At 39.9% G+C, this 27,373-nt stretch overlaps 5 protein-coding genes across 17 annotated transcripts; 3 read left to right on the top strand and 2 right to left on the bottom strand.

Moving 5' to 3' along the window:
- Positions 1–1,734: 1,734 nt before the first annotated feature.
- rexo4 (REX4 homolog, 3'-5' exonuclease) lies at positions 1,735–5,754 on the bottom strand. Its single transcript, XM_034559198.1, has 8 exons — positions 5,037–5,754; positions 4,581–4,924; positions 4,349–4,495; positions 3,565–3,758; positions 3,365–3,453; positions 3,201–3,275; positions 3,014–3,088; positions 1,735–2,815 (listed from the first exon to the last, which is right to left on the bottom strand). The coding sequence occupies exons 1-8, from the start codon at positions 5,259–5,261 to the stop codon at positions 2,663–2,665; spliced, it is 1,302 nt and encodes a 433-aa protein (XP_034415089.1). The 5' UTR covers positions 5,262–5,754; the 3' UTR covers positions 1,735–2,662.
- Positions 5,607–7,785, top strand: pigp (phosphatidylinositol glycan anchor biosynthesis, class P). 3 transcript variants are annotated; one of them, XM_034559201.1, is made up of 5 exons: positions 5,607–5,630; positions 6,126–6,210; positions 6,584–6,656; positions 6,799–6,917; positions 7,382–7,785. In XM_034559201.1, the coding sequence occupies exons 2-5, from the start codon at positions 6,129–6,131 to the stop codon at positions 7,498–7,500; spliced, it is 393 nt and encodes a 130-aa protein (XP_034415092.1). In that variant the 5' UTR covers positions 5,607–5,630; positions 6,126–6,128; the 3' UTR covers positions 7,501–7,785. The 3 variants fall into 3 exon arrangements, with proteins under 3 accessions (XP_034415092.1, XP_034415090.1, XP_034415091.1); XM_034559199.1 differs by lacking the exon at positions 5,607–5,630 and adding an exon at positions 5,760–5,954; XM_034559200.1 differs by lacking the exon at positions 5,607–5,630 and adding an exon at positions 5,760–5,931.
- A 424-nt stretch (positions 7,786–8,209) lies between these two features.
- On the top strand, positions 8,210–10,350 carry si:dkey-197c15.6 (putative nuclease HARBI1). 2 transcript variants are annotated; one of them, XM_034558134.1, is made up of 3 exons: positions 8,210–9,115; positions 9,659–10,138; positions 10,226–10,350. In XM_034558134.1, the coding sequence occupies exons 1-2, from the start codon at positions 8,440–8,442 to the stop codon at positions 10,087–10,089; spliced, it is 1,107 nt and encodes a 368-aa protein (XP_034414025.1). In that variant the 5' UTR covers positions 8,210–8,439; the 3' UTR covers positions 10,090–10,138; positions 10,226–10,350. The 2 variants fall into 2 exon arrangements, with proteins under 2 accessions (XP_034414025.1, XP_034414024.1); XM_034558133.1 differs by having other exon boundaries at positions 9,659–10,350.
- Positions 10,248–22,209, bottom strand: LOC117748415 (receptor-type tyrosine-protein phosphatase H-like). 8 transcript variants are annotated; one of them, XM_034558126.1, is made up of 24 exons: positions 21,852–22,209; positions 20,838–20,925; positions 20,429–20,695; positions 19,264–19,302; positions 18,542–18,760; positions 18,082–18,339; positions 17,579–17,836; positions 17,119–17,376; positions 16,616–16,873; positions 16,113–16,370; positions 15,653–15,910; positions 14,978–15,232; positions 14,536–14,766; positions 13,757–14,020; positions 13,457–13,550; positions 13,313–13,363; positions 13,008–13,089; positions 12,754–12,844; positions 12,544–12,620; positions 12,265–12,399; positions 11,930–12,052; positions 11,570–11,730; positions 11,098–11,233; positions 10,248–10,731 (listed from the first exon to the last, which is right to left on the bottom strand). In XM_034558126.1, the coding sequence occupies exons 1-24, from the start codon at positions 21,924–21,926 to the stop codon at positions 10,576–10,578; spliced, it is 4,092 nt and encodes a 1,363-aa protein (XP_034414017.1). In that variant the 5' UTR covers positions 21,927–22,209; the 3' UTR covers positions 10,248–10,575. The 8 variants fall into 8 exon arrangements, with proteins under 8 accessions (XP_034414017.1, XP_034414021.1, XP_034414019.1 ...); XM_034558130.1 differs by lacking the exon at positions 18,542–18,760 and adding an exon at positions 18,761–18,799 and having other exon boundaries at positions 18,082–18,300; positions 19,045–19,302; XM_034558128.1 differs by having other exon boundaries at positions 17,119–17,337; positions 17,798–17,836; positions 18,542–18,799; positions 19,045–19,302.
- Positions 15,234–27,042, top strand: zgc:56095 (uncharacterized protein LOC406286 homolog). Of its 3 annotated transcripts, XM_034558136.1 has the most exons (6): positions 15,234–15,256; positions 25,371–25,430; positions 25,555–25,658; positions 25,863–26,009; positions 26,103–26,228; positions 26,499–27,042. In XM_034558136.1, the coding sequence occupies exons 3-6, from the start codon at positions 25,557–25,559 to the stop codon at positions 26,646–26,648; spliced, it is 525 nt and encodes a 174-aa protein (XP_034414027.1). In that variant the 5' UTR covers positions 15,234–15,256; positions 25,371–25,430; positions 25,555–25,556; the 3' UTR covers positions 26,649–27,042. The 3 variants fall into 3 exon arrangements, with proteins under 3 accessions (XP_034414027.1, XP_034414028.1, XP_034414026.1); XM_034558137.1 differs by lacking the exons at positions 15,234–15,256; positions 25,371–25,430 and adding an exon at positions 24,775–24,884; XM_034558135.1 differs by lacking the exon at positions 15,234–15,256 and having other exon boundaries at positions 25,178–25,430.
- The last annotated feature ends 331 nt before the right edge of the window (positions 27,043–27,373 follow it).

Genomic DNA, 27,373 nt, shown 5'->3' on the forward strand with positions numbered 1-27,373 from the left:
GTTATTAATGTTATTAACCACAACAGTATTTTGCAGTCGTTAATGAATGAGTTATTAATCCCTCAGAGAGCATCGGAAGCGTATTCTCTCTGGTTTTACATCTTTTGATCGTGGAGAACAACCCTTCATATTACACTCAGTTGTCAGATTATTATGTACAGGAAAACTAATGCAGTCTAATGCAAAACTTAATGAACGTTTTATAAAGTGTTTGATTCAACTTCATGGCCATTTTTAATTTTGTTTGTTACAGGGAAATTGTTTATAATTTGGAAATTCACACAAATTGTTAACAAACAAAAATGCTAAACAATATGAGCTTTTTAAACTATGACATTAAGAAGAAACTTGAATAATATAGATTTTCAAAAAATGTTCTGAATTGTGTGTTTTAATGTAGATTTTCTTGTTGAGCAGAAAAACAGATGCACTTAATTGACAGATGTGATAGAAAGCTATTTCTCGGAATACTTGTTGAGGGTTGCATAACTGTTCCTGCTCATGTTGTCCAAACTTTAATGTTAGGACATAATAAATGTCACCTTGGCTGATGGCTTGCACCACATTCATAACACAGCTGTACACAAATACAGAGTGATACCCAGATAAACGTAATCCATTAAAAAAAGTAGTTGATTTCCACATTTCATGGAGTACTTGTTGTTATGTCCTAACTTTAATGTTAATAATAAATCTGCAATAGATTTGGTGAGATTCTTATTTCCATTGTTGTAAATCTGAACAGTTTCAAATGCAGCATTAGGTTTAGAAAACTACAAGTTTAAAATAATAACACTTTTTATAAACTATCTTCAGCAATACATTTCCTAAATTCTATCAAAACTACTCTGCATCTCCCTCTGACTTTTCTTCTCGACCGTCAACTGTTTAACCTCTAGGGGGAGACACGCTGTAGTTTAACTCAGGAAATTCAGTAAGGAGTCACCTATGCTGTTCTGTTGCAACTCAATCATAAAACAGCAGTACAAAAATACCCAGTGTTACCCAGAAAACTTAATCCATAAAAAAAGTGTTCGATTTCCATATCTGAATTTCTGTAGAGGTTTGCCGCTCTTTCCATCTAAAAAGAGGCCTTCACAGCGCCAGACCATGCTCCATACGATCTATAGATTCCGGCGTAGGTGAGATTGTGTAAAGTAACACTTGATTTGATCAAAATTATTATTAAAACTTGTTTGACAATCTTTGTTGCTTTGTGACCATATAATAATAGTAAAAGTATATTCAAACTACATGTTTGCTTCTGAGACAAAAGGCAACCATATAACAGACTTTTAAAAAACACAATATCGTATTTGAAGAAGGAAAAATAATTCATCCTTCTAAAGATGAAGGGTACCGGTCCCTCCGCTAGTGTGTTTATCAGTAATAAAGAAAACCAGTTTTATTCCACATGAGGCTTCCAGGGTCTCATTGGTATCCATAACAATTTAGAGCTTGGACTCCTCTGAACAAGTTTTTATTTCTATTATAAGAAAAGCACATTCTCCATCTGCAGCAAATCACACCAACACTGTGGTGGTACAAGGAGCCTAAATCTCTCACTCTACCACTGGAAGTGAAGCACAACACACACCTTTACAAAGACTGTGCAGTTATGAATGGATCTGATCCCGGTAGGTAAGGGCAGTCTAATGAATCCTAGCTCTTATATATTGTGGAGTTGTTTAAAAAAACATTAACAGTGTCATAATGAAGAGACAAAAGCCAAAATACAAAGACAGCATTTATGCTTCATGGGTCATCTGAGAACTCATCTAGAAGTGATTTGTGAGAACAGAGAACATGTGTGTGAACAGAAAAGCTGTGGTGGTCTAACTTTGGACAAACTCTGGCTGTCAATGAAGCTGTAAAAAATCAAATTTACTTTGCAGTTTAAATTCTATGAGCAACATGTCACCAAGCTACAAGACACACTTGTCACCATATTTCCAAACATCTTGAGAATGGTCATTAGGTCATACGAGAGCAGCAGATTATGCCAATGCGAGTCTAAAAATCCATGGAGCACATTTATGTATATTCAACCCTCTGCTTCTTAGAGATCAGTTTCAGGCAACACTGGACCCAGATGGGTTCATTTCTGTCACTGACAAAAAAACGGTATCACTGGTGAGGGATTGTATTAACAATAATGGCATAATAGCTACATTGAAATCATTTATCTCGTTTTATTCATACTTTTTAAAACATACAAGGCAACAAGTCACTACAAACCAAGTCATGAGAGAACAATTACCTAAACAAAAAATGTATATAACACTTGAACCATTATGCAAAAATAAAAGATGTTGTGCTCGTGGACAAATGATCGAGTTTTTATGAGCATTCAGAAGTTAAAAATGGATGATTTAAACATCTGCCTCTGACTGCTAGAAATAACAAGTTTGGGAAACAATGTCTTAATTAAAGAAAGGAAAAGGAAATAAAAGCTCCATGATCTCTCGGGTGTTCGAGTCCCTGTGAGAGTCCCAGCCTTGGATGCTCAGGCAGAACACACCTGGCTTTGTGCAAGTTTCTCAAGACCTGTCTGTCTGAGGGGGTTAGAATCACATTTTATGGACATCTTGACAACTCTCATTGTTCCAGTCAAGGATGCTCCAGATATGGTCTGTCCTTTTGCATATTGATTTTTAATTCATCATAATCCCATGAAATTCTTGGCCTTGGTGAACTTTGGCTTCCTTGTCCTCTTCACAGCTGAGTCTTTGTTGTTATGACTGGCTTTAATCTCTGCTTCCCACTGTTTTCTCACCATTGTGTAGAGCCTCATGGTGGCCTGTGCATCTTGGACCTGGTAGACAGAGGAAGAAGAGAGGGGGAGATCAGTCCAAGATGCTATGTTTGACATGTTAATAGATATGCTTTGTAATTGTGTGTTTTCTAAATCAACTGTTATTAATGTGAGAGAAAGGTACAACATGTTAGCACATTATTACAGATTTTGTTTTAATGGTAAGTGACAATTGAGTCTGCTGTGTTGATGACTTACAGATGAATGTTCACCCTGTTGGACCTTAACGTTGAGTATCTCTCTACAGAGGACTTTCAGAGCGGGTCGGCCACTCTAAAAAGAAAAAGAATATGCATAACATACAACACTGATGCTAAGAACTGGGTGAGGGACTCTCTCTGGTTCACATACACATGGTATGTCAACTTTAGAGTAGTATACGCACCTTAACAGCCTTCCTAAAAGGTTTGTACTTCTGAGTGTCCCGGATTTTCTTTTTTGGATGATCCAAAAGTAAAATCTGAAACCAGAGTTTAAGATTGGTATACGAGTGCTTACATTTATTTAGAATTGTTTTGAATTCCCTCTGAGATATTACATTCAGTCTACCTTTAGGTCATTGTGCAGGGCATGTCCAACCACTATTCTGCCTTGCAGGATCTCAGAAACCTCCCTCTGCACAAGCTGTACATTCTCCCCTGCAATGAGGCAAACATGGGAGTTATGGTATAACAGTTCAAGCAATAAATTATGACATTCTTCAGTTTTTCATTTAGTTGTTTATTGTTCATTACAACTAGTTAACTTACCCTTTTTGATGTCCTCTGGTCGGATTCCACTGACAGCTGTCCTGTAGTCTGTTACCTTTTCTGTGGGTTTCACATATTTGTCATAGATGCATTTCCCAAAGATGTTCACGAGGGACACACGAGCCAAGATGCTGTCCTCTCCATCAGGACCAACTCCCACCATCTCGCAATCAATGGCCACGGCTTTGGTGAGGCTAACGGTTGGCAAATGGAAAACAAGGTGTTAAGAGAGGACAGTCTTCGTTTTCAATATTTTAAAATATTGTTATAATGATTGATTAATGGTACATTAGCATTATCCACAGCATGGTATGGTATTGACACATACATGTTTTACATTCATTCAAGGTATTTGTTTTAATAGGAAACATTGCCAGAAAAGGGAGACACAAACAAATGCAGTCATTATGAAAAAGATAATGATAATTCGGTAGCTTTTTTTTGGAGAGTTAAACAGTTTGTGAGCAGATTATAATTTGGATTCATATAATTTAGCATGAAGACTGGATGCAAAGTGAAATAAATAGCCTTACTGTATCTAAAAGGTAGTGACTTCCTGGGAGGAAACCAGCCGTTTGATAGATGTTAGGTAGATCTGTTACCTTCAGAGACAGCCTGGCTGCCCCCCCCCCCCCATTTTCCAGTCATTAAACTCACCTTATGTGTACCGTACAGATATGAGAGTGGTATTGATCCTCTTATACATCTTCTAACAGTATGCCATTAACTCGTTTGAAGCACATCTGTGGGACAACAAAAGAACACTGACTTTTCCTTCACTCACCCCTCAAACGCTCCCTCCTTGACCAGGACACTCTCTGTGTCTGTATGCTTCCGAATGCCCTGCTTCTTCCTCATGATCTCTGCTGCCTCTGCTCCCACTGTTGCCTCAATGTCGTCAGGGTCCACATCATCGAACCACATGTCCTCTCTGCAATAGCACAGAACAATATGAAGTTAGCAGCCACAATTCTTCTGGACCCGAGTATCAGCTGAAGTGAGTACTGTGCACTTACTCTGTTGGTTCCTTCTTCTCGACCACAGGCTTTTTTTTCTTGGCTGCTTGCTCGCTGTTTAACTTTCCACTGTCTCTTTTCCTTTTTGGAGCAGCAGACTGTTTTGTCTCCTTTACAGCTGGAACCTTCGAGTTCACCTGAGAGTCCTTCGGGACAACTTTGTTAGGGACAGATTTTTGCTTCACTTTTGTCACAGCGCCTGTCTGCTCGGGACAGACATTGTTCTTAGAAATGTTTTTTGTAGAATTTTCTTTAGCCCCCTTCTTTAGCTTTTGAAGAGCACCATTCGGAGGTCTTGATGCCACAGGCGGCTGCTTCTTCTCCGGTTGACTGGCCTTCAGCATCTGTGGAAGGTTTTGCAAAGTTGTGAACAATCCCAAGGAAAGTATTGAATGGGAAAGAAAATGTGATGCAAAGATATGAACATGTAAACAAATAGACGAGCTATTTTAATACCTCTTGCAATGTCTTCCAGTTGGCAGAAAACTGTAAGCAATCTTTTGGAGGTAATGATTGCGGAGCTTTTACTTTTACTTGGTTCTTGGGTGGTGGCTTTATCGTTAAAAACTTAGCTGTCATCCACTGTTTCCTTTTCTTTTTCGATGTGTCGTTTCCCTTCGAAGATGTGGGTCGTTGTGTTTTCGCTGGCGAGTCTTTTGTCTTAGACTTCACCGTTGACATTGTGGCTACTTTCGGTGAAATATTGCGTATTATTTGGTTAACGTAAGTAATCTGTGTTTAACGTCTTCTGCCACGCTGGACCGTAGAGCTCCTTCACTTGGTCACCACGTAACGTAAAAAGGTAGCGGTCAACACTGTCTCACCAACATGTGTCTACGGAGTAAGTATACCGTGTAGCCACCCCGACGCAGAGGTATATTTCGAATAATTCCGTTCACGGTTGCGAAAATTGTTCGGTAGCTAACTTAAGCTGCCCCAAAGCCATGCTGAAATGTATATTTCCGAAATGTACAGCAGCCAAATGTGTCCGGTAGAAACAGGAAGTTGTAACTGTTGTAACCGGGCTAGCTAACGCTAAACGATCCAACGGTGTGATTTTCAAATACTATTCACTTCAATATATATAACATTTTAATATGTATATTAATATGTTGTTACGTTAAAATAGGTGTTGCTGTTTATTTTTATTTGAAAAGCAGAACTTATGTGTGGCAAACGTTTCACATCGGACTGAAAACTATATAGGACCAAACGCAGGCAAGATACAAGTGTTGGAGTAAAGAAGCCAACCAGTAGAAATATATTTTGTTTACGTATTCGTCACTCCTCGTTCTGATAAATACTTATGTTGCATATATCGAGGGCATCTGGTATCACAAATTCAGTTTAGGTGTGTTGACAGGAACATATCTGGTAACGTTAGCTTTTTTCCGAAAAGTATATGTTGCTACTAACGTTACGTATTTACTAGCTAGCTAACTTACATAACTTGAGCAAACTTAAAGTCTGAAGCTTCATATATCCCACGAATGTTGACAAGTTTACAATGTAACGTTACCTTTCGGTTTTTCGTTTGTTTTTTAGATAATGGTGGTAAGCTCTCCCTCTCCTCTGCCTGAGAGAGCCATTTATGGGTTTGTCCTGTTCCTTGGCTCACAGTTTGGCTTCTGTAAGTGATATATCTTCATTTCACTCTTGAAATATTAAAATGTCTAATTAACATTGGAAAGCCTTACAAAGACATTCAGGGAATTGAATAGCATATGTAATTAGTTTATTGTACAAGCAATGGTCAATTCAGAAGCTGCTACAGAGAAAACGTTCAAAATAAGATTCGGTGTCTATTAATTTCGTTTATGCGACCACTTTGGTTAAATATTCTACAGATGTACGTTAAATATTTTTTTAAAATCAGATGCAGTCGTTTATCGCACTCACTATCAGGTTATGGTGAATTTAATTGCAATGCAGTGACTCTGTCTGTATGAATGAATGTATGATGTCTGCATTGTGGAGTCTACTTTCCTTTCTTCTCTCCGTAGTTCTGTATTGCCTGTGGGCCTTTATACCAGAGGAGTGGCTTCATTCAATAGGGCTCACCTACTGGCCTCAAAAGTAGGTAGAAAATGGTGTTGTATATTAGTTATCCAATAAGCAGTCCCCTCTCTTGACTGTTAAATTAAATAATGTGCCTCACTAAATACATGTACCACATTAGAACGTTTATAATCTGTTAACTGGAACATTTCTTGTGTAGATATTGGGCCCTTGCTGTACCAATCTATCTTCTGGTTGCATTAGTAATTACTGTGGTGTTGCTATTTGGAGTGAACATGAACAACACGGCTCCACTCGACTCCCTGGACAACATCACAGGTGAAGACATTGCCTTGTTTAGGCCAACTGTGACCTACTGATTAGGTGACAATCAAGCGGCAACTTTTGGTTCAGAAAAGTGAATGCACTCCACTGATCTACTAAGTGGGCATAGTAACGGTGTATAGACCTCTACTTGATTGTATTGCTTCAGTAAACATTGTAAACACAATTGTATGGTTTCAACCGCTAGTTTCAAGTCTTTTTCAATACAGCATGATATTCAATTAATACATTATGGTTCTGTTTAGAGTAAAATAGACAACAAAGCAGGGTATGCTTTAAAAGCGGGGATACCATGTGCTTCACAGGTCGCTACCACGGCATTATTATAATGTAATATAATTGTATATGACATGGTAATCTCACTGCAAGCCTCCCAATACGACAAAACACTTAAATATGTTCTCATGGAGTTCGTAACTTCCTGACCCTAATGTCCTTTAATGTTTCCTCTGTCACAGATGTGTACGCTCAAGGCCAGAGGACAACGAACTACTGCCACGTGGGAGGGATACCCAGACTAAAAGATGTTTCCATTAGTGAAGTCAACAAAATATTCTATTTGTCCCCCACATCGTAATAAACAGGAACTTATTTAGCCAGAGGAAGGCCAAAAGTGAAGCTGCAGGGGATTTGTTATGGTGTCAGTGTGTTCCCTTTGTTTATAAAAGAAGGATTCTGCTTTTATTTATTTATCCAGGGCAACGCAACATGGGGAAAATATGTACTGTATAATAATTGACTTTCTCTAATCGTGTGTGTGTGTAACAGAATGTGATGAAACACAATTTCACAATATGAAAAAAGTAATTTGTATATTGGATGAACAAGGTGATTTTATTCAATAAATTCCATACTTTTCTAACGTGTTTTATGAAATACTAGAATAAAATGAGTTACAATATATACATGACACCCTATTACGATATATACATGATACCCTGTTACATGATACCCTATTACGATATATACATGACACCCTATTACGATATATATATATATATATATACATGATACCCTGTTACGATATATACATGATACATGATAGATTTTATATTTTCAAGGGACTTAAAAGATGATGAGATAATATTTTATTGTAAAACACATATCTAATTGGTCAAAATCCCAATTCAGAGCCCAGATAAAAAGGTTAATGTATATTACTTTTTTATTATGGTGGGCTACCTCCAATTCCTCTCTTTCACTTATAGTTCCACACTGATAATTGAGACATGTTCTGTGAGTCATGGTATATAGTTTCCCTAAGTATATTCCACTGAAATGACTAAATTACTCGTCCCATCTGGATTCCTTATTAATGTACTGACCGCTGCATGGCTGTCCACTAGGTGGGGATAAAGTACAGCTTTGCGGACTGTCTAAAAGAAGAAGACCGTGCTTCCATGACACTCGAGGCTACACACACACACACACACACACACACCATTTGTCATTCATCCACTAATAGTTGTTGTCCCTTCAGTCGGAGTTGCACGTGTTTCGCCGCAGTGGTAAACAAATGGCCTTCGCTCTGCCGGTGTGGCTCGCGGTCCAGGAGGAGCTCCTCAGACACGACGGAGCGGCTCCGAGCAGTTTCGACGACTTCGACGACGACGCTTTGTTCCAGATGTTCCACCTCACCAGACCCTGCATCGCTTTCATCACAGACGCAGTCTGCATCCGCATGAAGACCGTCGCTATGAATAAACCCGCACTGTCAGTGGACGCGGCGGTCATGGTGGCGCTAAACTATTACGCACACGGCGTTTCCTCCACCGACGTCCTGCAGAGACTCGGCTCGAGCCAGGCGGACTTCCCGGCGCTCATCTGCACGCTCTCCGCAGTCATCGCGGGTATGGCCGATCAGTTCATCTCATTTCCGCTGCTCCGGGATGCCAAAGCCAATGTCGCCTGCAGTATCAGGAGAGTCTGCGGGATCCCCAACGTGCTGGGCGTCTTGGCTCCAGCTCACTTCAAGATACGAGCTTCTCCGTATGAGAAGGAGACGTTCCGGTCTTTTGTCAACACCCTGGGTTACACGTCGGTGGTGAGCCAGTTCATATGCGACTCCGACGGCAACATACTGAGTGTGGAAAAGTGCTGCGTGGGCAGCACGTTTGAGCAGGAGCTCTGGGACTCGTCGTTCAAAGGAAGGGAAATGGAGGAGGAACTGCACGGACCATATTGGGTTATTGGTAAGATGTAAAAACAAAAAAGCATCATTAAGAATGGTTTGGATGTCAGAACATCATTCATATTTGTCTCTGTGCAAACTGACATGCTTTTCTAAATGTCAGTGTATCATTAACACACACACACGTATACCATTACCTTATTTTAAAAAACATTATAATTATCCATTATCTATAAAAGGAACAGTGTATGCTTACCGCGTTATGCTACCCACAACAGTGTGTTGGTCTAAAAAAAACAAACAAAAAAACCTCAAGATCCATGTGCTAGTTTTCTCCAGAGCTTTCAACGGCTCTGTGATCCTCAAACCTTGGTCAAACTACTGTTTCCAAGGTTGAGACTGAACTTCCCCACTTGATCATTCAGAAGATTGTCATAATAAATAATACACACTTATACCAGGTTACTTGTTGCTACATAACAAACCTATGCAATGCAGTCCTCGTTGACATTCACTCCTCAAAAAGTTGATTTTATATCAGTTAAGCTCTGAAACCCTTTTTAGCTTTTATTAATTGCATTCTCTCCCGCATCATTTCTTAAAGGTGGAAACGGCTATCACTTAAGCAATCACGTCTTGACTCCTGTGGCAGAACCTGCAAATGACAATGAGACCCGCTTCAATGAGGCCCACACGAAGATCCACAACGTCATGCGGACGACGCTCGGCTCCATGAAGAGGCGCTTCAGGTGTCTGATGCAACTTGGTTTTGCACAAGAATGCTCTTTGGACAAAAAGGCCAACATTATCAAGGCGTGCAGTGTCCTGCACAACATCGCTAAGAAGTTCTCCGTCGCTCCCCCGCCTGTAGCCGGTAAAATTGAGCCCCTGCATCCAGGCAAGAAGCATTCAGTGCAAGTCACGGTCAACCCTGAGGCCCTACAAGCCAGACGGGAACTCATCCATCGTAACTTCTCTATTGCCGTCACTAGCAAGCACCCACCAAGTAAAGGCATCATGGTGGATGATGCGTGAGCCGAGCGGGTGTGTTGTCTGCTGGCAAAGGATCTTCGACATGTATCAAGTACGAACAATGTTTATACTCTTGTGTTTTGCTTCTCTGTGTCAGTTTAACACATGTGACTTATTGTGTTGTTCTTTTAATTCACAGACTTGGCAGACACATTCAAGTATTTCTGTTCATGAGAAATATTGTATTTGTTGTACAAATAGAAAATCAGGTAAATCTTTTTTACCTACATTTCTTATTTTTAATAAATGTAATTTTAAAACATTTTTCAGTCACCTGGAGTGTTTTTTCGACACATCATCATCATCATCATCATCATCATAATAATAATTATTATAATAATAATAGGAAGAACACATTTTGTAGATGAGAGGAACACAAATGTACAAGTTAAATACAATCTAAAGAGGACTATTCATGTACAGTGTGTATATGTATATGTATATATAGTGTATAAAAGACTGACTTCAGTGCTGACGATCTTGTTTAGTTTAGGCTTTTGTCAGCATTTGGAGTGCAGTGGCATTGGCGTATATCATGTCTTCATTCTCATATATGTGCTCCTCATTCTCATATATGTGCTCTTCATTCTTCTCATCTAGCTGCAGACGGTCCATGATGCATTGGTGCAGGAAAACATACTGGGACTGAAAACAAACCACATTTTGCTGGTCATTTGAAAAGCAGAACTTTGGGTATAGTGTGTTATGTGGACTTACAATTAAGCAATACATATAATTTAAATATGCATATAAACAACCACTTTAGTGCATGGTGGCCTACATGAATGTAGTAAATATCTTTCAAATATGGGCTAGAAAAGGGTGGAGATGAACAACCACATGGAACTCTAAGCTAAGCTTACAATTCGATACATGCATATGCTATAGTGTCAGTGCTTGTACTGTATCACCAGATGTGAGCTCAACAGAATCTCACCCTCAACCTTAAACATGTTTCCACCTAAGGAAGTGGTACTTCAGCCTGAAGTAACTTCATGTGAGCGGTTTTACCTCCGTCTGCACCATGTGTGGGCGGCTCAGTCTCATCTTGTGCACAAAGCCATTGATTCCCACAGCTTTTTCCTTCTCGAGCTGCTGAAGCAGCACATCCAGAGCAATGATGGTGCCTGTCCTCCCCACTCCAGCACTAAGAGAGAGACACAAAGCAAAGGGAAAGCAGTTAGTGTCCAGGTATGATGGTCATCATTAGGTAGTTTGATGGTCTCAAAGTAGATTTTTAAATACATCTGGAAATCAGTCACTTCTGAATTTAAAACATTGTCTCTCCTCTGAGCAACTTCTTACTTACAACTGACATCGACATTAAACCAGTGAAAGTTATAAAAGCTGATATTTCATGTGCATATATATCATAAGATAGAATAGAAGTAATGTTGTAAGTTGACCCAACTACGTCACCCCTTTTTTCTCTTTGACCTTTATTAAAGGCTACTTACTCTCCAGACTAGCACTCATTCTGTACCTGCAGTGAACCACGGTTGGCGCTTCAGCCCCATCGCTCTCTATGTGCCGTCTCACCAGTCCTCTGAACTGGATCAGGATTTCTGTGCCCTGTGGGACTCCATGGTCAGGCCAGGCAGTGAAGTGAAAATGTCTCACTGTGTGCTCCTCTGAGGTATTCCCCTGTGAAGATGATCAAATACTGTAAGTCTTGAACCAACAGAAGTTGTCGAGCATTTATCCTCTTTAGAAAGGGGTTATGAATTGTTATTTGAGCTCTGACACAATCACAGTTTTCATTCAATTTGTTGTGCTTTGTGACTTGGAATTGTATTTAAACTCAACCTTTTGAACAATAAACATTTTTAGAGATGGTCCATACATGTTTCACCCTAAATTCCCTCAACGTCCACTCGGGCTCCCGCTGCTCAGATCTGATGGTGACCACCAGCTCTCCGTAAGAGCATGGCTTTCTGTCTGCAGGCCAGTATCGCTCACACTTAGTCTAGGGGAAAGAAACGCCAACATTGGGTTATTGAAGCTGTTTTAATGTACTTGTAGTCAATATTTTGTAGGGACTTAAAAAGTAATTGTGTGTGACCATTTGACTACACCTCAGCTATTAGAGCAAACAATGGACAATGAGTCAATTATTTAAGTCTGCACTTCCTCTAAAATCTGTCTGTGAAATATTCTCAAATATTCCTGATGACTCACCCGTCCTCCCTCAGTGCAGTTGGTTACCATGACGATGCCTTTCACTCTTTGTTCCCAGATCATTTTCCAAAATTCATTGACTGTCGAGGGCAGAGGACCCTGGGTGGCGATGTACTCTCTGTTGTTGTTGTAGCCCTAAGAAGCAATTGTCAAAGGTAACATGAACACGTTCCAAGTCTTATATTGCTCAGCATGGCATAGAACACCATTTTCACTACAGATAATGAAAGGTTCAAGCTTATCAAATATGACCTTTGACAGTCATGAAGTAATTCTTACCGGTATGTAACAGGCATTAATGTAGTCCGAAGTTTCATTGGGATTGGATGCAGATAGCTTCACCCGACACCAGTCGTCTAGGATGTCAAAACAGAAGATGGTTCAACTGCAATGCGCCACAACAAAGTAGGCAATGCTTAGAATGAATCGGTGGATCTGAGTGTCGACTGCTCATGATATTGCGGTCCAGCAGTCAGAGGACAGGCTTACACGGTAGGACATTGTTGAAACGGTTCCTTGGTTTGTTCTGGGGTAGAAGAGCTGCCTCTCGTGTTTGCTCCACGCCAACAGGAATAAAGCTCTGCATGGAAGTTGGGAGATGAGACGGCATGTGATTGAACGGAAAGCAAGTGAAACGGTACCCCAGCTATACACACAGACACACACACACACACTGTTATGGTCATGTTAAAAAATAGGAAGACATAGAAGAGAAACAAAATATGATATGCGTTTGTATGCACCTCGTATTCCTGGCTGAAACCTCTATTCTCATCCACACCTAATTGGTAGAAGTGGTCTGGAAACTTTGCCACAGGAATAGCTCTGAAAAAAAGCACACAAGAAAAGTAGAACCCACGGCATGTTGTAATGGTATTTAAGACAATTCACATACATAAATATGACGTAATAATGGCGTGGATCTTAAAGTCATATATGGTCAAACTTGTAATTATCTGTCAGATACAAGATCTAATTTCCCTTTTCTCTACATTGTAGACTGACAGTGGTGTTAGCATGATGTAGAAATGGTGAAACGTATACTTACTTGCACTTTTTACTGGATTGTCTTGAACCACCTTTGAAAACCCTTTTTCTGCTGTGGGAAAGAAGCAAAGAGGGTCCCCGATTGAGTCTGATTCACTACATTTCAGGGAGATAATGTAACTATGGTTACTGAGGCAGCACTAACCTGATAATATCTGGTCTTTTAATAAAAAAGAAGACAGCCAAACAGACCAGGAGACCAAAAATCCCAACAGCAAAGACAGCCCCTGCAATGACTCCTACAGGGGGTAGAATCTGGATTAAAGACTTTAAAACATTTAAATTCTCAACACAGTCGACACTAAAACCAAACAAAAAGCCCGTCATACAACTTATTCCAAGCAGCACAATAATGCGATAAAAGTGAGAATATATTGTTAAAGGTTCCTTCAGGAAACACACTGAAATTGTGCTTTTATAGAGTAATATAGTCACTTTGACTCACCCCTTGGATCAGTGAGACATGAAAAAACGAATGGTTCATAACTCCTTACGGTCCCGGACAGTGAAGCTAAAGACACCTCATATGTGTTAGCAGGTTGGAATCCAGGTATTTTGAAATGTTGTTCCTCATTTTCATGCACTGTGTAACTTCTCCCAGTCACGTTCACCTCCACAGAAGTCCACACGCCAGCCGGTTTATTCCAGGCGATAAAGATGGAATAGCCAGCGTCCCAGTACTCACAGTGAGCGCTTAAAGATGGAGGAACTGAGTAAAACAAGTGGAAATGTGCCTTTACAATACAACCACAGACCAGTGTAACCATTGTCAAACAACACAAATTCATGCATTTGCTTTTTTGTGCATCGAAATGTAATACAGAGACCATGACTAGCCAATCCACAGGAATCTTAAATTCTATGATCAATATTGATTAGCCAATAATTCTGTTAATCATTCCAACTTTACCAGAGTGAGGAATTGCTGCTTTTTGTGTATTATTTGTTGGATACGTCACAGTTTTAGGAATAAATAGCAATTTGTAGATGCCGCTGTCGACTCTAGGCAGGGTGCTTGTGGACATTTCATATATATTTTCACACACAAAAAACAATTGATTATATAACACGGTACCTTCCACTAGCATTGTGGTTCAAATGCTTTAAAATATAAATGTATAATATCTAAATAGAAATTGAGAAAGATCATGTAAGCACTTCACATAGTTTCCATTGTAAATGAAGATAAATATCAGTTTTGTGGTAAAACAGTGTTGTACTTACGGATTGTCAAACTGTGGCTACACTGTAGAAAGTGTATTGAATTAGTTTCATAGACGAGAGACACCTCGTAGGTCGCGCCGGGGTGAAGGCCAACAAATGACACAGTGCCTCTTCCAGGACTGACATGAGTTTGTGATTCATAAGTGGCGGATGCATTCGAGAACAAGCCTTCAATCGTCCCTTGGATTGATGAGTTAGTAACACGCCAGGTTCCATTGGTACAGTCTATGGCTGAAATGAATGAGAAAATAAAAGCCTCCATTTGTTAAACAGCACATAATTCAATCAACAAATAATACTTTCCAGTTCTGGACTATTCATATTGGAAATTATACACTGACAACAGTTTTTGACAGTTTGCCGGAGAGAAAGCGTGTATATATATATATATATATATATATATATATATATATATATATATATATATATATATATAATGTACCTGTTACTGTGAAGCCTTTATAAGCAGTGCTGTTAAGTCCAGAGAACACTGTGGTCACGCTGAACGGATACTCTGTTCCCGGCTGGAGAGAGACGATTGAATGGGACATCACATCTATGGATCCATTTGGGAGAAGCTGGGAACTTGCCCCGTTTATCTGGAGAGAGTAGTTCCAGTTTTTATTCGTCCGCCACGTCAGCGTTAAGTTGGTCACAGAGCGTTCAGTCACGTTCACCACAGTCACCATTGAGGGAACTGAAAACACACACACACACACACATTTTGAATGCAGAAATTAAGTTAGAATAAATGCTTTTTAAGAGATTTAAAAATACAGTGTGCATTTCAAAACATTCACTCCAACCTGAGGAGGAATAATAGCCTACATATTATGAAGTGTATGAGAGAGATCCAGGTCACTACAGTATTTTTTAAAACCTTTTTTACTGCAGTGTTATATTGGTTTTATTGTAATCATCTGCAATATGAATAGGTAGTATTATCGTCGATGCGCATTAGTTCCTCTAAATCCTACGTCTGTTGGAAGTTTTATTTGTGATGGGTGGGACGAGTTAAAGCTTTTAAAAAGGTGCAATTAAATACAGCAATTTGTAAAGGATTGGCATATCATAAGCAAAATACGTGGCTTTGTGTGTTTACTCAAAGGTCACCCACCAGTCGCAGCGTTAAATGAGAATCCAGTGCTGTTGACTTTCTCAAAGAGAGTGATGAGAGTGAAATCATATTTCTTCCCAGCCTTAAGTGGATAGACCTCATGTTTGACTGATGCGTCTTGATGGAGTATGTTGATGGTGTCCTCTTTGCTATCATATTGTAGAGCGTATGATGAGATGTCATTCACTTTGTCCCACTCCAGAGTTATACTGGTCTCATTTTGTGTTGACACGGTCACAGTATTTACATTTCCAGGAGCTGAAAAGACAAACAGTTGACAGTTTTCACAACAAAGTGTCTTTCAAGCAAATTAATAGTTGGATTCAACTCCATTATTTCATCAGCAAAAGTCAAAATTGTTAATCCATCTTTTAACAATAAGAAATGTTCAGTTAGGTATTGTTACAGAGCACTGTGTCCTTGCTCTTGTTGTTAGCCTTCATGAGGAGAATTCACTCACCAGTGGGTGCACTGATGTTCACTCCGCTGCTTCTGACATTTTCAAACACAGTGAAGAGAGTGAAGTCATATTTCATCCCACTTGTGAGCTCTGAGATTGTTTGTGACACTGGTCCCTGTCCCGCTGATGCAGTGACATTAATCTCGCTTCCACTTAACACAATTATATAATTGAGGATGTCATTCACTTTGTCCCACTCCAGAGTTATACTGGTCTCACTTTGTGCAACTGATTGGAAAGCTTGTGCATTGGGAGGAGCTAGGATGTAAAAAGAAGTAGAGAAGATATTGAAAGAAAATATATTCTTGATAAAATGTTGGATTTTGTGCAGTTTTTAAAAAAACTAAGAAGTTGCATTATATTATTGAAGTTTATTAGCCACCATTTGCAATATTGAGTGAACAACACCCGTCTGTTACGTGTACATTTTAATGATATTATGTTCTTGCATAGCTTTGACCTGACTCTTGTTATATGGCTGTATGAGAGGAGAATTCACTCACCAGTGGGTGCAGTGATGTTCACTCCGCTGCTTCTGACATTTTCAAACACAGTGAAGAGAGTGAAGTCATATTTCGTCCCACTTGTGAGCTCTGAGATTGTTTGTGACACTGGTCCCTGTCCCGCTGATGCAGTGACATTAATCTCGCTTCCACTTAACACAATTATATAATAGAGAATGTCATTCACTTTGTCCCACTCCAGAGTTATACTGGTCTCACTTTGTGCAACTGATTGGAAAGCTTGTGCATTGGGAGGAGCTAGGATGTAAAAAGAAGTAGAGAAGATATTGAAAGAAAATATATTCTTGATAAAATGTTGGATTTTGTGCAGTTTTTAAAAAAACTAAGAAGTTGCATTATATTATTGAAGTTTATTAGCCACCATTTGCAATATTGAGTGAACAACACCCGTCTGTTACGTGTACATTTTAATGATAATATGTTCTTGCATAGCTTTGACCTGACTCTTGTTATATGGCTGTATGAGAGGAGAATTCACTCACCAGTGGGTGCAGTGATGTTCACTCCGCTGCTTCTGACATTTTCAAACACAGTGAAGAGAGTGAAGTCATATTTCGTCCCACTTGTGAGCTCTGAGATTGTTTGTGACACTGGTCCCTGTCCCGCTGATGCAGTGACATTAATCTCTCTTCCATTCATCACAATTATATAATTGAGGATGTCATTCACTTTGTCCCACTCCAGAGTTATACTGGTCTCACTTTGTGTTGACACGGTCACATTATGTGCATTTCCAGGAGCTGAAAAGACAAACAGTTGACATTTTTCACAACAAAGTGTCTTTCAAGCAAATTAATAGTTGGATTCAACTCCATTATTTCATCAGCAAAAGTCAAAATTGTTAATCCATCTTTTAACAATAAGAAATGTTCAGTTAGGTATTGTTACAGAGCACTGTGTCCTTGCTCTTGTTGTTAGTCTTCATGAGGAGAATTCACTCACCAGTGGGTGCAGTGATGTTCACTCCGCTGCTTCTGACATTTTCAAACACAGTGAAGAGAGTGAAGTCATATTTATTCCCACTTGTGAGCTCTGAGATTGTTTGTGACACTGGTCCCTGTCCCGCTGATGCAGTGACATTAATCTCGCTTCCACTTAACACAATTATATAATAGAGAATGTCATTCACTTTGTCCCACTCCAGAGTTATACTGGTCTCACTTTGTGCAACTGATTGGAAAGCTTGTGCATTGGGAGGAGCTAGGATGTAAAAAGAAGTAGAGAAGATATTGAAAGAAAATATATTCTTGATAAAATGTTGGATTTTGTGCAGTTTTTAAAAAAACTAAGAAGTTGCATTATATTATTGAAGTTTATTAGCCACCATTTGCAATATTGAGTGAACAACACCCGTCTGTTACGTGTACATTTTAATGATATTATGTTCTTGCATAGCTTTGACCTGACTCTTGTTATATGGCTGTATGAGAGGAGAATTCACTCACCAGTGGGTGCAGTGATGTTCACTCCGCTGCTTCTGACATTTTCAAACACAGTGAAGAGAGTGAAGTCATATTTCGTCCCACTTGTGAGCTCTGAGATTGTTTGTGACACTGGTCCCTGTCCCGCTGATGCAGTGACATTAATCTCTCTTCCATTCATCACAATTATATAATTGAGGATGTCATTCACTTTGTCCCACTCCAGAGTTATACTGGTCTCACTTTGTGTTGACACGGTCACATTATGTGCATTTCCAGGAGCTGAAAAGACAAACAGTTGACATTTTTCACAACAAAGTGTCTTTCAAGCAAATTAATAGTTGGATTCAACTCCATTATTTCATCAGCAAAAGTCCAAATTGTTAATCCATCTTTTAACAATAAGAAATGTTCAGTTAGGTATTGTTACAGAGCACTGTGTCCTTGCTCTTGTTGTTAGTCTTCATGAGGAGAATTCACTCACCAGTGGGTGCAGTGATGTTCACTCCGCTGCTTCTGACATTTTCAAACACAGTGAAGAGAGTGAAGTCATATTTATTCCCACTTGTGAGCTCTGAGATTGTTTGTGACACTGGTCCCTGTCCCGCTGATGCAGTGACATTAATCTCGCTTCCACTTAACACAATTATATAATAGAGGATGTCATTCACTTTGTCCCACTCCAGAGTTATACTGGTCTCACTTTGTGCAACTGATTGGAAAGCTTGTGCATTGGGAGGAGCTAGGATGTAAAAAGAAGTAGAGAAGATATTGAAAGAAAATATATTCTTGATAAAATGTTGGATTTTGTGCAGTTTTTTAAAAAACTAAGAAGTTGCATTATATTATTGAAGTTTATTAGCCACCATTTGCAATATTGAGTGAACAACACCCGTCTGTTACGTGTACATTTTAATGATAATATGTTCTTGCATAGCTTTGACCTGACTCTTGTTATATGGCTGTATGAGAGGAGAATTCACTCACCAGTGGGTGCAGTGATGTTCACTCCGCTGCTTCTGACATTTTCAAACACAGTGAAGAGAGTGAAGTCATATTTCGTCCCACTTGTGAGCTCTGAGATTGTTTGTGACACTGGTCCCTGTCCCGCTGATGCAGTGACATTAATCTCTCTTCCATTCATCACAATTATATAATTGAGGATGTCATTCACTTTGTCCCACTCCAGAGTTATACTGGTCTCACTTTGTGTTGACACGGTCACATTATGTGCATTTCCAGGAGCTGAAAAGACAAACAGTTTTCACAACAAGCAAATTAATAGTTGGTAGTCCATTATTTTATAAACATGTCTGTTTTAAGTATATAAAATGTGGACGAAGATGGTTTTCATTTTAAAACTTTGCTTAAGAAATTTACAGCGGATGATTAAAACCGCCTAAAACATCACTGGCACCCATCTAGTGCGCATACAATGACAAATAAAACCCCTTGTAATCCCGAACCTGTTAGTGTGGATGTAGTAGGAGATTGATTTCATCACTTATTCAGATCCCTCTGTTGCAGTGACGTGTATCTCTCCTTCACTGAACTTAAAAGAACAGTGTGTAATGTTGAGGGGGAGCAATGGGATATAATATTCCTAACTATGTTTTATTCAGTGTATAATCATTTTAAAACAACATTTTTTTATTGTTTTCGTTCTCTTAGAAAAAGCCATTTATACCTACAAAGGGAGTGGGTCGTCTACGACGGAGTGTGCCATGTTGCTCCTCCATGTTTCTACAGCAGCCCAGAACAGACACTGAGCAAGAGCCTTTTGAGTTTTAAACTATTGATAAGCACCGACATTGCTGGTGCTTTTTATTCTACTCTATTAATGTTTTGAAGAAGTGAAGAATACACAAGTTGATGACGACTACGCTTGCGACTGTACATGAAATAAAATATGTGCGTGTAAATAAACAAATACTTTATCAACGTATCTGTGCAAAAAGAACGGACATGATACGGACGGATGTCTGACTTCCCCATTATTTATAAACTTATTTATTTTATTGACGTTTAACTTTTTGAGTGAGATATTATTTACTTTATATAGTTATTTCTTTGTTGTAAACTCTCTAAACAATATTTAGTTTTTTAATATTATGAATTTGTTTTTCAAATAAATGATGGCGTCATGTAGAAAAGCAGAGTATTGACAAGCGTAGCTCCTTTTACTAAAATCTGAAGGCCACCATAGTTCTCCAACACGCTTGGAAAAAGATGTGAGCAGAGGGGTTCACATCACTAGAATCCACTAAATGTCACTCTGGGCCTTAAGGCTATAGTTCAGAATATTTTCACAGAGCAATTTAATTTGCATATAAAAATAAAAATGCCTTATTCCAAATGCCTGGTGACCTACCAGTGACAGCTTCAAATGAGTATCCAGTGCTGTTGACTACCTGATACGTGATGAGGATGAAATCATATTTTCTCCCAGCAGTCAGAGTAGTAACCACATGTGTGACTGATGGCCCTCCGTCTCTTTCAGATATGAATTTCTCCTTTGGACCCCCTTCGTTAACATAGTGTAGAAAGTATGTTGAGATTGTGTTAACCTTGTCCCACTTCAGAGTTATACTGATCTCATTTTGTGTCACCACAGTCACATTATGAACATCTCCAGGACCTGAAAAGACAAAGAGTTGACCGTTTCATTAAAGAAAGTTGGAGACATCACATTGGACATCATAATTGGCCTTCACAGAAGTATGCATCACAATACAAGGATGCAGACATGTCACCAAAAAAGGACAGTGGCTCAAACTTACGTGATTGTGTTGTTAGAAAAGTCGTCAACGGTGTTGTTGCCGTTTCTGGTGTTGGGTCGGATGTGGCTACGGTTGAGTTTGTGACAAACTAAAGAAGAATAGGAATTTCACAGAGAGAATGATCAGATAGATCAGAGATGATTTAATATTTTACTAAATTGTCACAAGTGTTCAACTTACTTACTTGATTGCTTTATAATGCAATATTATATTGTATCTAGCATACTGTTTAAAGCATTGTGACAAGGACGTTGTTTTTAAAAGACGTGGTGGTTCAGAGACAATCTACTTATTTATTTTGTTATGTTTTTGTACCTAAACATACATTACTTAAATACAACTTAGGACATATATATGATATTGCTGTGCAGGAAACTAGAGGAAACACCTCAGATGTTCAAATGCAAATTATGGCCCGGAAATTAATATGTTGTACTTCGACCTCTAAATCTCAACAATAGCAACAACATCTGAAATATACTACTGAAAGAGTTCACACAAAATATTGACTTTTACAAAACTATTTAACTATTGCTTTCTTTTTTTAATAATACCAATCATGTCCATGAAATATGGACATATTTGTGCACAGGAGTTACTTCCATGTGATACATGTTATACAATGGTATGACTTACAAAATGTCATTATCCTAATAAATACAGACAGACAGTGTTACAAAACAGTATCCAGCTACATCACTTTGTTTAAAATTTACGATGAGCAAGATATTAAATATTAGAGGTCCAGCTCCCTTTATGTTTTACATTACGTTATTGCTTCCTTCATGCTTTTGTTTCTCTGAGGAAGTAAGTGAGAATAGATTACTGCAGACAAGAAAGAATGAAGTCCTTTTGGTTTGCTGTACATACTGATATTGAAGACAATCTTTCCACTGTCTAAACTTGGTGGTTAGAGATGATTCATATTAAGCATCACTGTGGTTTTGACGCTTTTCTTTTGAGTAGGTAGGCTATCGGATCACTATCAGAGGGGAAAGATTCAAAAATTCTTACCCAAAGTCGACTCAGGAAGACGCACAGCAGAAAGTGGTGTGAGGTGATTTTGAAAGATAAAGGCTTCATCGTCATTGCAGTTTACTGAGCTACACACATTCGATGAACTTGTACAATCCCTTTGTGGTCCCAACATAAACTTTAAGCCACAAGTGTGTTGACAGAAGCAACAACACTTGAGGTTGGCAAAGAAATTCTTCGTGCCTGGGCTGACGCAGTCCAATATTAACTTTATTCCGGTGGTGTTGACTTTTAATTCCTAACCGTGTCCTCCTTCTGTAACCTCTGATCCTCTCTCATATTGGCAAGTGACTGAGTAAATAACTGCTTCTCCTTTTTGGCCTTGTACCTTTGCCCTGCCTGTTACTTCCTTATTAACGGTCATAATGTGCTACTTGTCAAAGTCAATCAAGTAAGTTTGCCCCTGTTTTACATGTTTATCAGTGGTAGTTGATTTACATCTGCTGTATGTTTGTCATTACCAGTTTCATGTTTGTGACTGCTTGTGTATCTTTATGATGTGTAAATATATACGATGACAAAAAAATGTTTTATGAACTCAGGCAAAGCTTTCAAATGCTGCTCAATATAAACACAATTTGTTTTGTTTTTTCTAACTATTTGAAATGATTATATAATTGTGCTGTCGTTAAAATCTCCGGCTAGTCTCTTCAGTTGGTTTCCCAGAACAGCAGATTTGTTTGAAGCTTCGTTGCACAGTGATATTTATAGCTTCCTTGTGGTTGACATATATAAGGAACTACGAACAGAAAAGATCCCCAACACGCTTTTAACAGAACATGAAGTGATAACTGTGTTTATGGTCTCATATCATGGTGCAGTGCTCAATAAAAATGCAGGTATATCAACAAAAAAAAAATGTTTCCATTGGGGAAACATGAGGAGGAAGTAACCTTTGTAAATGACATTGAGCATAACTACTGCTTGTATTAAACATATTTTGAGTCAGCATTCATGCAAACTTATTGTATTTTATATTTACTCCCTGCCTGCATGATCATTTGTTTTGAAATACATTTTAGGATCTGCACTCTAAAGTTACAAACAAACTAAACTTATTTTCACCATGTTGCTCACGTTTGTTTAAAATATATATCTCAATCCATACATACCTTTTATAGTTGTACATTTTAAAATTGCAAGGAACATTTGTCAATTGGTTCCTTGAAATAAATAACCCGTTGGTTCGTACCATTGGTTCTCCCGTCCATCAAAAGTCCTGCTCTGACTCAGGTTGACATTAAGTGAGGTCATAATGTACACAACGTGTATCTGTATAGCACAAGACAAATTTGTCTACATTTCCTGTATTATGCTGGCATTTCTATGAGCACAGTAATAAATCGATTGCCTTTTAAATCCATCATTTTCTCATGAACTGATGCTGGGAAGCTTATCTTTTAAATGTATCGAAACTGTTTCGGTTTGCTCCTGTTTGGTCCAAGTACCCAGATTCTCGGCAGATTGCAGCATGTAAACACTGTGTCACACAAGAGAAACCTCCTCATCAACCCACTCCAGGACATCCACTGACTTTCACTGCAGGACATACTTTAAACCCCACCTGCTGCTCAAATACATATGCTGTCTTTGATATAATGAGTCATAATAGGAGACCATCCCCCCACAAGCAGAAGATCAGAAAGGCACCAGGCCCAGATGGTCGGTCACCCTTCTGCTTGAAAGTCTGTGGCGACCAGCTGACCCCCATCTACAACCGATCACTGGAGCTGTGTGAAGTCCCATCATGCTTCAAAGGCTCCAAGATCATCCCGGTGCCCAAGGAATGCTCCATCACAGGATTAAATGACGACAGGTCCGTCGTCCTGACGTCTGGTGTTGACCCACCTGAAGGACATCACAGGCCTCCTATTGGAGCCCCTAAAGTTTGCCTACCAGGCAAACGGGTCGGTGGATGTTGCAGTCAACATGGGACTGCACTACATGCTGCAACACCTCAGCTCGTCAGCCTCCACCTGTCAGTGGATCACAAACTTCCAGACAGACAGGACGCAGCAGGTGAGGCTGGGATCAATCATGACCAGCACCCAGACTATCAGCACCAGCGCCCCACAGGGATGCGTTCTCTCCCCACTGCTTTCCTCCCTCTACACTAATGACTGCACCTCAGGAGACCCGTCCGTTAAACTCCTGAAGATCGCAGATGATTTAATAGTCATCGGCCTCATCAGGCACGGTGATGAGTCTGCGTACAGACGGGGGATTGAACAGATGACCTTCTGGTGTGGTCAGAACAACCTGGAGCTGAAGAAGCTCAAAACTGTAGAGAGGATAGTGGACTTCAGGAGGAGCCCCCCCATCACTGCCCCTCTTAACCATACTCAACAGCAATGTGTCTGCTGTGGAGACCTTCAGGTTTCTGGGATCCACAATATCCCAGGACCTAAAGTGGGCCCCCAACATCGACACCATCTCAAAAAAGGCCCAGTCGAGGATGTACTTCCTGTGCACAACCTCAGTAGCAGCTGATTCAGTTTGACTCCGCTATCGTCACGTCTGCTCTTCTATCACTGTCTGGTTTGGATCGTCCACCAAGCAGGACAGGAACAGACTACACCGGACTGTCAGGATTGGCCAGCCTGCCCTCTGTCCAGGAAACAGGCAGGAAACATCACTGCAGACCCATCACATACAACCAGTTCCTGCTCCTCCGCAGAGCACTGTACGCCATAACCACCAGACACCAGACCAGCTTCCTGGTTGATGTGCTGAACAAACTGCTTACAATCCCCAACTCTCGTGTCTTCCTTTTTGTCTCGAATGATTATTGTTTATCTCTTTTCTTTTTAATGTCACTATTATGGCTCATATGGTCCCTGATAATCTCACTTTGTCTGAAATGTGTAATTCGTCCCCAACACAAGAGGGGGCAGTAGAGAGGCTCACATAACCGGACGAGGGTCCCTGTTGTACAATAATAACAACAGCTGACGGCACCGTGCAGCGGAGTGGGGTCGCCCACAGACCTCTGGTGAGAGACAAAGGGCAGAGGTGACTATACCAACTCCACTTTATCCACAGCGAGCATGCGCGTTAGGGAAAACGTAGCCTTATGCTAGTTGGTGCTAACTTTGAGGACGTTAGATAAACAGACGCTTTGCCTCGTCGGCTCGCTGCGTCCGTGAGTTAGTTCTTGTTTTAAGAACTGACGTCCGAGCCTCGAAGTGAAGATAACGATGTGTGAACTCGGAACACTGTGCGTGCGTGCGTGCGTGCGTGCGTGCGTGCGTGCGTGCGTGCGTGCGTGCGTGCGTGCGTGCGTGCGTGCGTGCGAGAGAGAGGATGCCAATGATCTTGGTTCACTCACAACACGTCCCAGCACCTGGCTCGAGAGGTTGCGTCCCACTTAAACTCAACTCTCTTCATAACACGTGACAACAGTCTGTCTGATGTTTTACTGAAGCCCTTAAACACCGGGGCCATACAAGACGGGCAGCACTTTGAGAATCTCACTCCACCGGGCGAGTGAACACACACACACACACACACACACACACACGAGCCAGTCAAGATAACTAGCTGAGTGTGAAAGGAAAGGTAAGACATGTTTCTTTGTCTTCTGGACACCTGTGTGTTACTAAACAGTAGTAACTGGGCGTCGTGTGACGTCAGCATTGCCCTCATACCAGTCGCATTGATTGCCTGTATTTTTGTCTTTCAGAAATGCAGTCTGTGGTAAAACAAAACCTCCATTTGGAGACCGAAGGAGACTTGAACAAACTCATCAACCTGAAGCTCAATGCATCCTACACCTACCTTTCTCTGGTATGATTTATGTCCCAGTATCATGAACGTCAATCCACAGCAGCATATAGTCTCTGTATGAGTAGTATTTGTTAGGCAATGTATTGAAATCCTGTTTTTCCACTGAAATATACCAATACGTTGCCCTGTTTGCCGGGGTTCCTTCTCTCTTAACGCCTGTTTCACTGTAGTCCTTAAATAGGGTGTTTCTCTCATTTCTTCTAGGGGATGTATTTTGACAGGGATGATGTTTCTCTGCCGAAATTCTCCTCTTTCTTCCTGGAGCGCTCGGTGACAGAGAGGCAACAGGCTGAGAAGCTGCTGGATTATCAGAACACGAGAGGAGGTCGAATTTTGCTTCAGATCATAACTGTAAGTTTATTAATTTTTTTTAGGGGCCATTTTCAAGCCATCATTGTTACGATTGATAGATATATTTATCCAAGTATACACTTTCTGTTCTAGAAACCAAGTAGAGAGGACTGGGGAGGTGGTCTGGATGCAATGTCCTTTTCCTTGGACTACCAAAAGGTCCTAAATGCATGTGTTCTCGACGTGCACCGTAGAGCTGGCCTCCACACGGACCCTCATGTAAGTCTGGTGCAGACGGATAGAACTGCTACCTGTTCTCACACTATTGTTTAGCTGAAAGATGGGGAATGTGAAACAAAAAAAGCCACACTGTTGCAATTTAACAATTTGCGTGAGTTCAATATGTATTAAGCAAACTCAGTCTACCATATTTAAGGGTTGTGTTGTCTGATAAATATGAACCGATTCCTAATATATTATATTTGGTCATCTTTTCCATAGCATTCTTTTAAATCTTACTCATTACTGTCTGTCTTACTTCTCTTGTAGCTGTGTGACTTTCTCGAGCAGCACTTCCTCGCCGATGGCTATGACACCATCAAGAAGCTGGGCGATTACATTGGCAGTCTGACCCGCATCTCTGCGTCTAAGACACACGGTGCTATGGGAGAATACCTCTTTGACAAACACACTCTGTAAAGGTCACACCAGTACAAGGAAATAAGCTCCGCATTACAAAAGATACAGAGTCAACCGAATAGTGTGCGTTCTGCTCCGTTAAGAAAACTATACAATATTGTTACAATTTACAACATTTATTCTTGTACGATGGGCACGAGAAGTTCTAAGGAAAATAACAGAAAATACCTCAATTTTAAAATATGTTCCTATTAATATGGTGCTAAAAACTATTTTCCTCAGCTGTTAATTAGTCACTTCATGTAGACTCAGTTGTATCATGTGCCATTCATTCCAGTGTGTCAGATATTTTAACTTTCACAAATGTTGGAATTCATACTATTTTGAGTCGAATACATAATTTAAGATTTGGAATGTGATTGAAACATTGAATAAAGAGTATGCTGACATAACATTTTTTGATTGTCTTCTTTTACACCCGCTTTAACATATATATGTCCAACTATTCACTCATGCACATCTGATCAGTCGCTCTTTGTACTTTTCCTAATGTCAAGTCTTCCACTATAGGCCACTATAAAGATAACAGTTGGACTTTGCTGAGTCAGTGTTGGGTGGGAGCTTAATCTTTAACATTAGGCTACCAGGCAGCATGTGGTAAGAAAATGACCATGCTGCTTCTTAGTAAATGACATGGTTCAGCAAAGATAAGGTTCAGATGATGACGTTGTCAAAGTGCATCACGGCTAGGCATAGTATACTCTGCGTTTCAGTTGCAGCCTATG

The sequence above is a fragment of the Cyclopterus lumpus genome, chromosome 19 (assembly GCF_009769545.1).
Source record: "Cyclopterus lumpus isolate fCycLum1 chromosome 19, fCycLum1.pri, whole genome shotgun sequence".
Taxonomy (NCBI): Eukaryota; Metazoa; Chordata; class Actinopteri; order Perciformes; family Cyclopteridae; genus Cyclopterus; species Cyclopterus lumpus.

What these genes read in the sequence shown, in the direction of transcription:
- si:dkey-197c15.6 (XM_034558133.1), top strand. Translation starts at nt 8,440, where the DNA reads ATGGCCTTCGCTCTGCCGGTGTGGCTCGCGGTCCAGGAGGAGCTCCTC. An exon ending in CGGACCATATTGGGTTATTG is followed by an intron (nt 9,116 to 9,658) that starts GTAAGATGTAAA and finishes CATTTCTTAAAG; the next exon opens with GTGGAAACGGCTATCACTTA.
- zgc:56095 (XM_034558136.1), top strand. Translation starts at nt 25,557, where the DNA reads ATGCAGTCTGTGGTAAAACAAAACCTCCATTTGGAGACCGAAGGAGAC. An exon ending in TTTTGCTTCAGATCATAACT is followed by an intron (nt 26,010 to 26,102) that starts GTAAGTTTATTA and finishes TTTCTGTTCTAG; the next exon opens with AAACCAAGTAGAGAGGACTG. An exon ending in GCCTCCACACGGACCCTCAT is followed by an intron (nt 26,229 to 26,498) that starts GTAAGTCTGGTG and finishes CTTCTCTTGTAG; the next exon opens with CTGTGTGACTTTCTCGAGCA.
- pigp (XM_034559201.1), top strand. Translation starts at nt 6,129, where the DNA reads ATGGTGGTAAGCTCTCCCTCTCCTCTGCCTGAGAGAGCCATTTATGGG. An exon ending in TGGCTCACAGTTTGGCTTCT is followed by an intron (nt 6,211 to 6,583) that starts GTAAGTGATATA and finishes TTCTCTCCGTAG; the next exon opens with TTCTGTATTGCCTGTGGGCC. An exon ending in CTCACCTACTGGCCTCAAAA is followed by an intron (nt 6,657 to 6,798) that starts GTAGGTAGAAAA and finishes TTTCTTGTGTAG; the next exon opens with ATATTGGGCCCTTGCTGTAC.
- rexo4 (XM_034559198.1), bottom strand. Translation starts at nt 5,261, where the DNA reads ATGTCAACGGTGAAGTCTAAGACAAAAGACTCGCCAGCGAAAACACAA. An exon ending in AAGGAGGGAGCGTTTGAGGG is followed by an intron (nt 3,759 to 4,348) that starts GTGAGTGAAGGA and finishes GCCAACCGTTAG; the next exon opens with CCTCACCAAAGCCGTGGCCA. An exon ending in CTTTTAGGAAGGCTGTTAAG is followed by an intron (nt 3,089 to 3,200) that starts GTGCGTATACTA and finishes TTTTCTTTTTAG; the next exon opens with AGTGGCCGACCCGCTCTGAA.
- LOC117748415 (XM_034558124.1), bottom strand. Translation starts at nt 21,926, where the DNA reads ATGACGATGAAGCCTTTATCTTTCAAAATCACCTCACACCACTTTCTG. An exon ending in GAACATCACTGCACCCACTG is followed by an intron (nt 18,800 to 19,044) that starts GTGAGTGAATTC and finishes TTTACATCCTAG; the next exon opens with CTCCTCCCAATGCACAAGCT. An exon ending in ACTGCACTGAGGGAGGACGG is followed by an intron (nt 12,053 to 12,264) that starts GTGAGTCATCAG and finishes TCTTTCCCCTAG; the next exon opens with ACTAAGTGTGAGCGATACTG.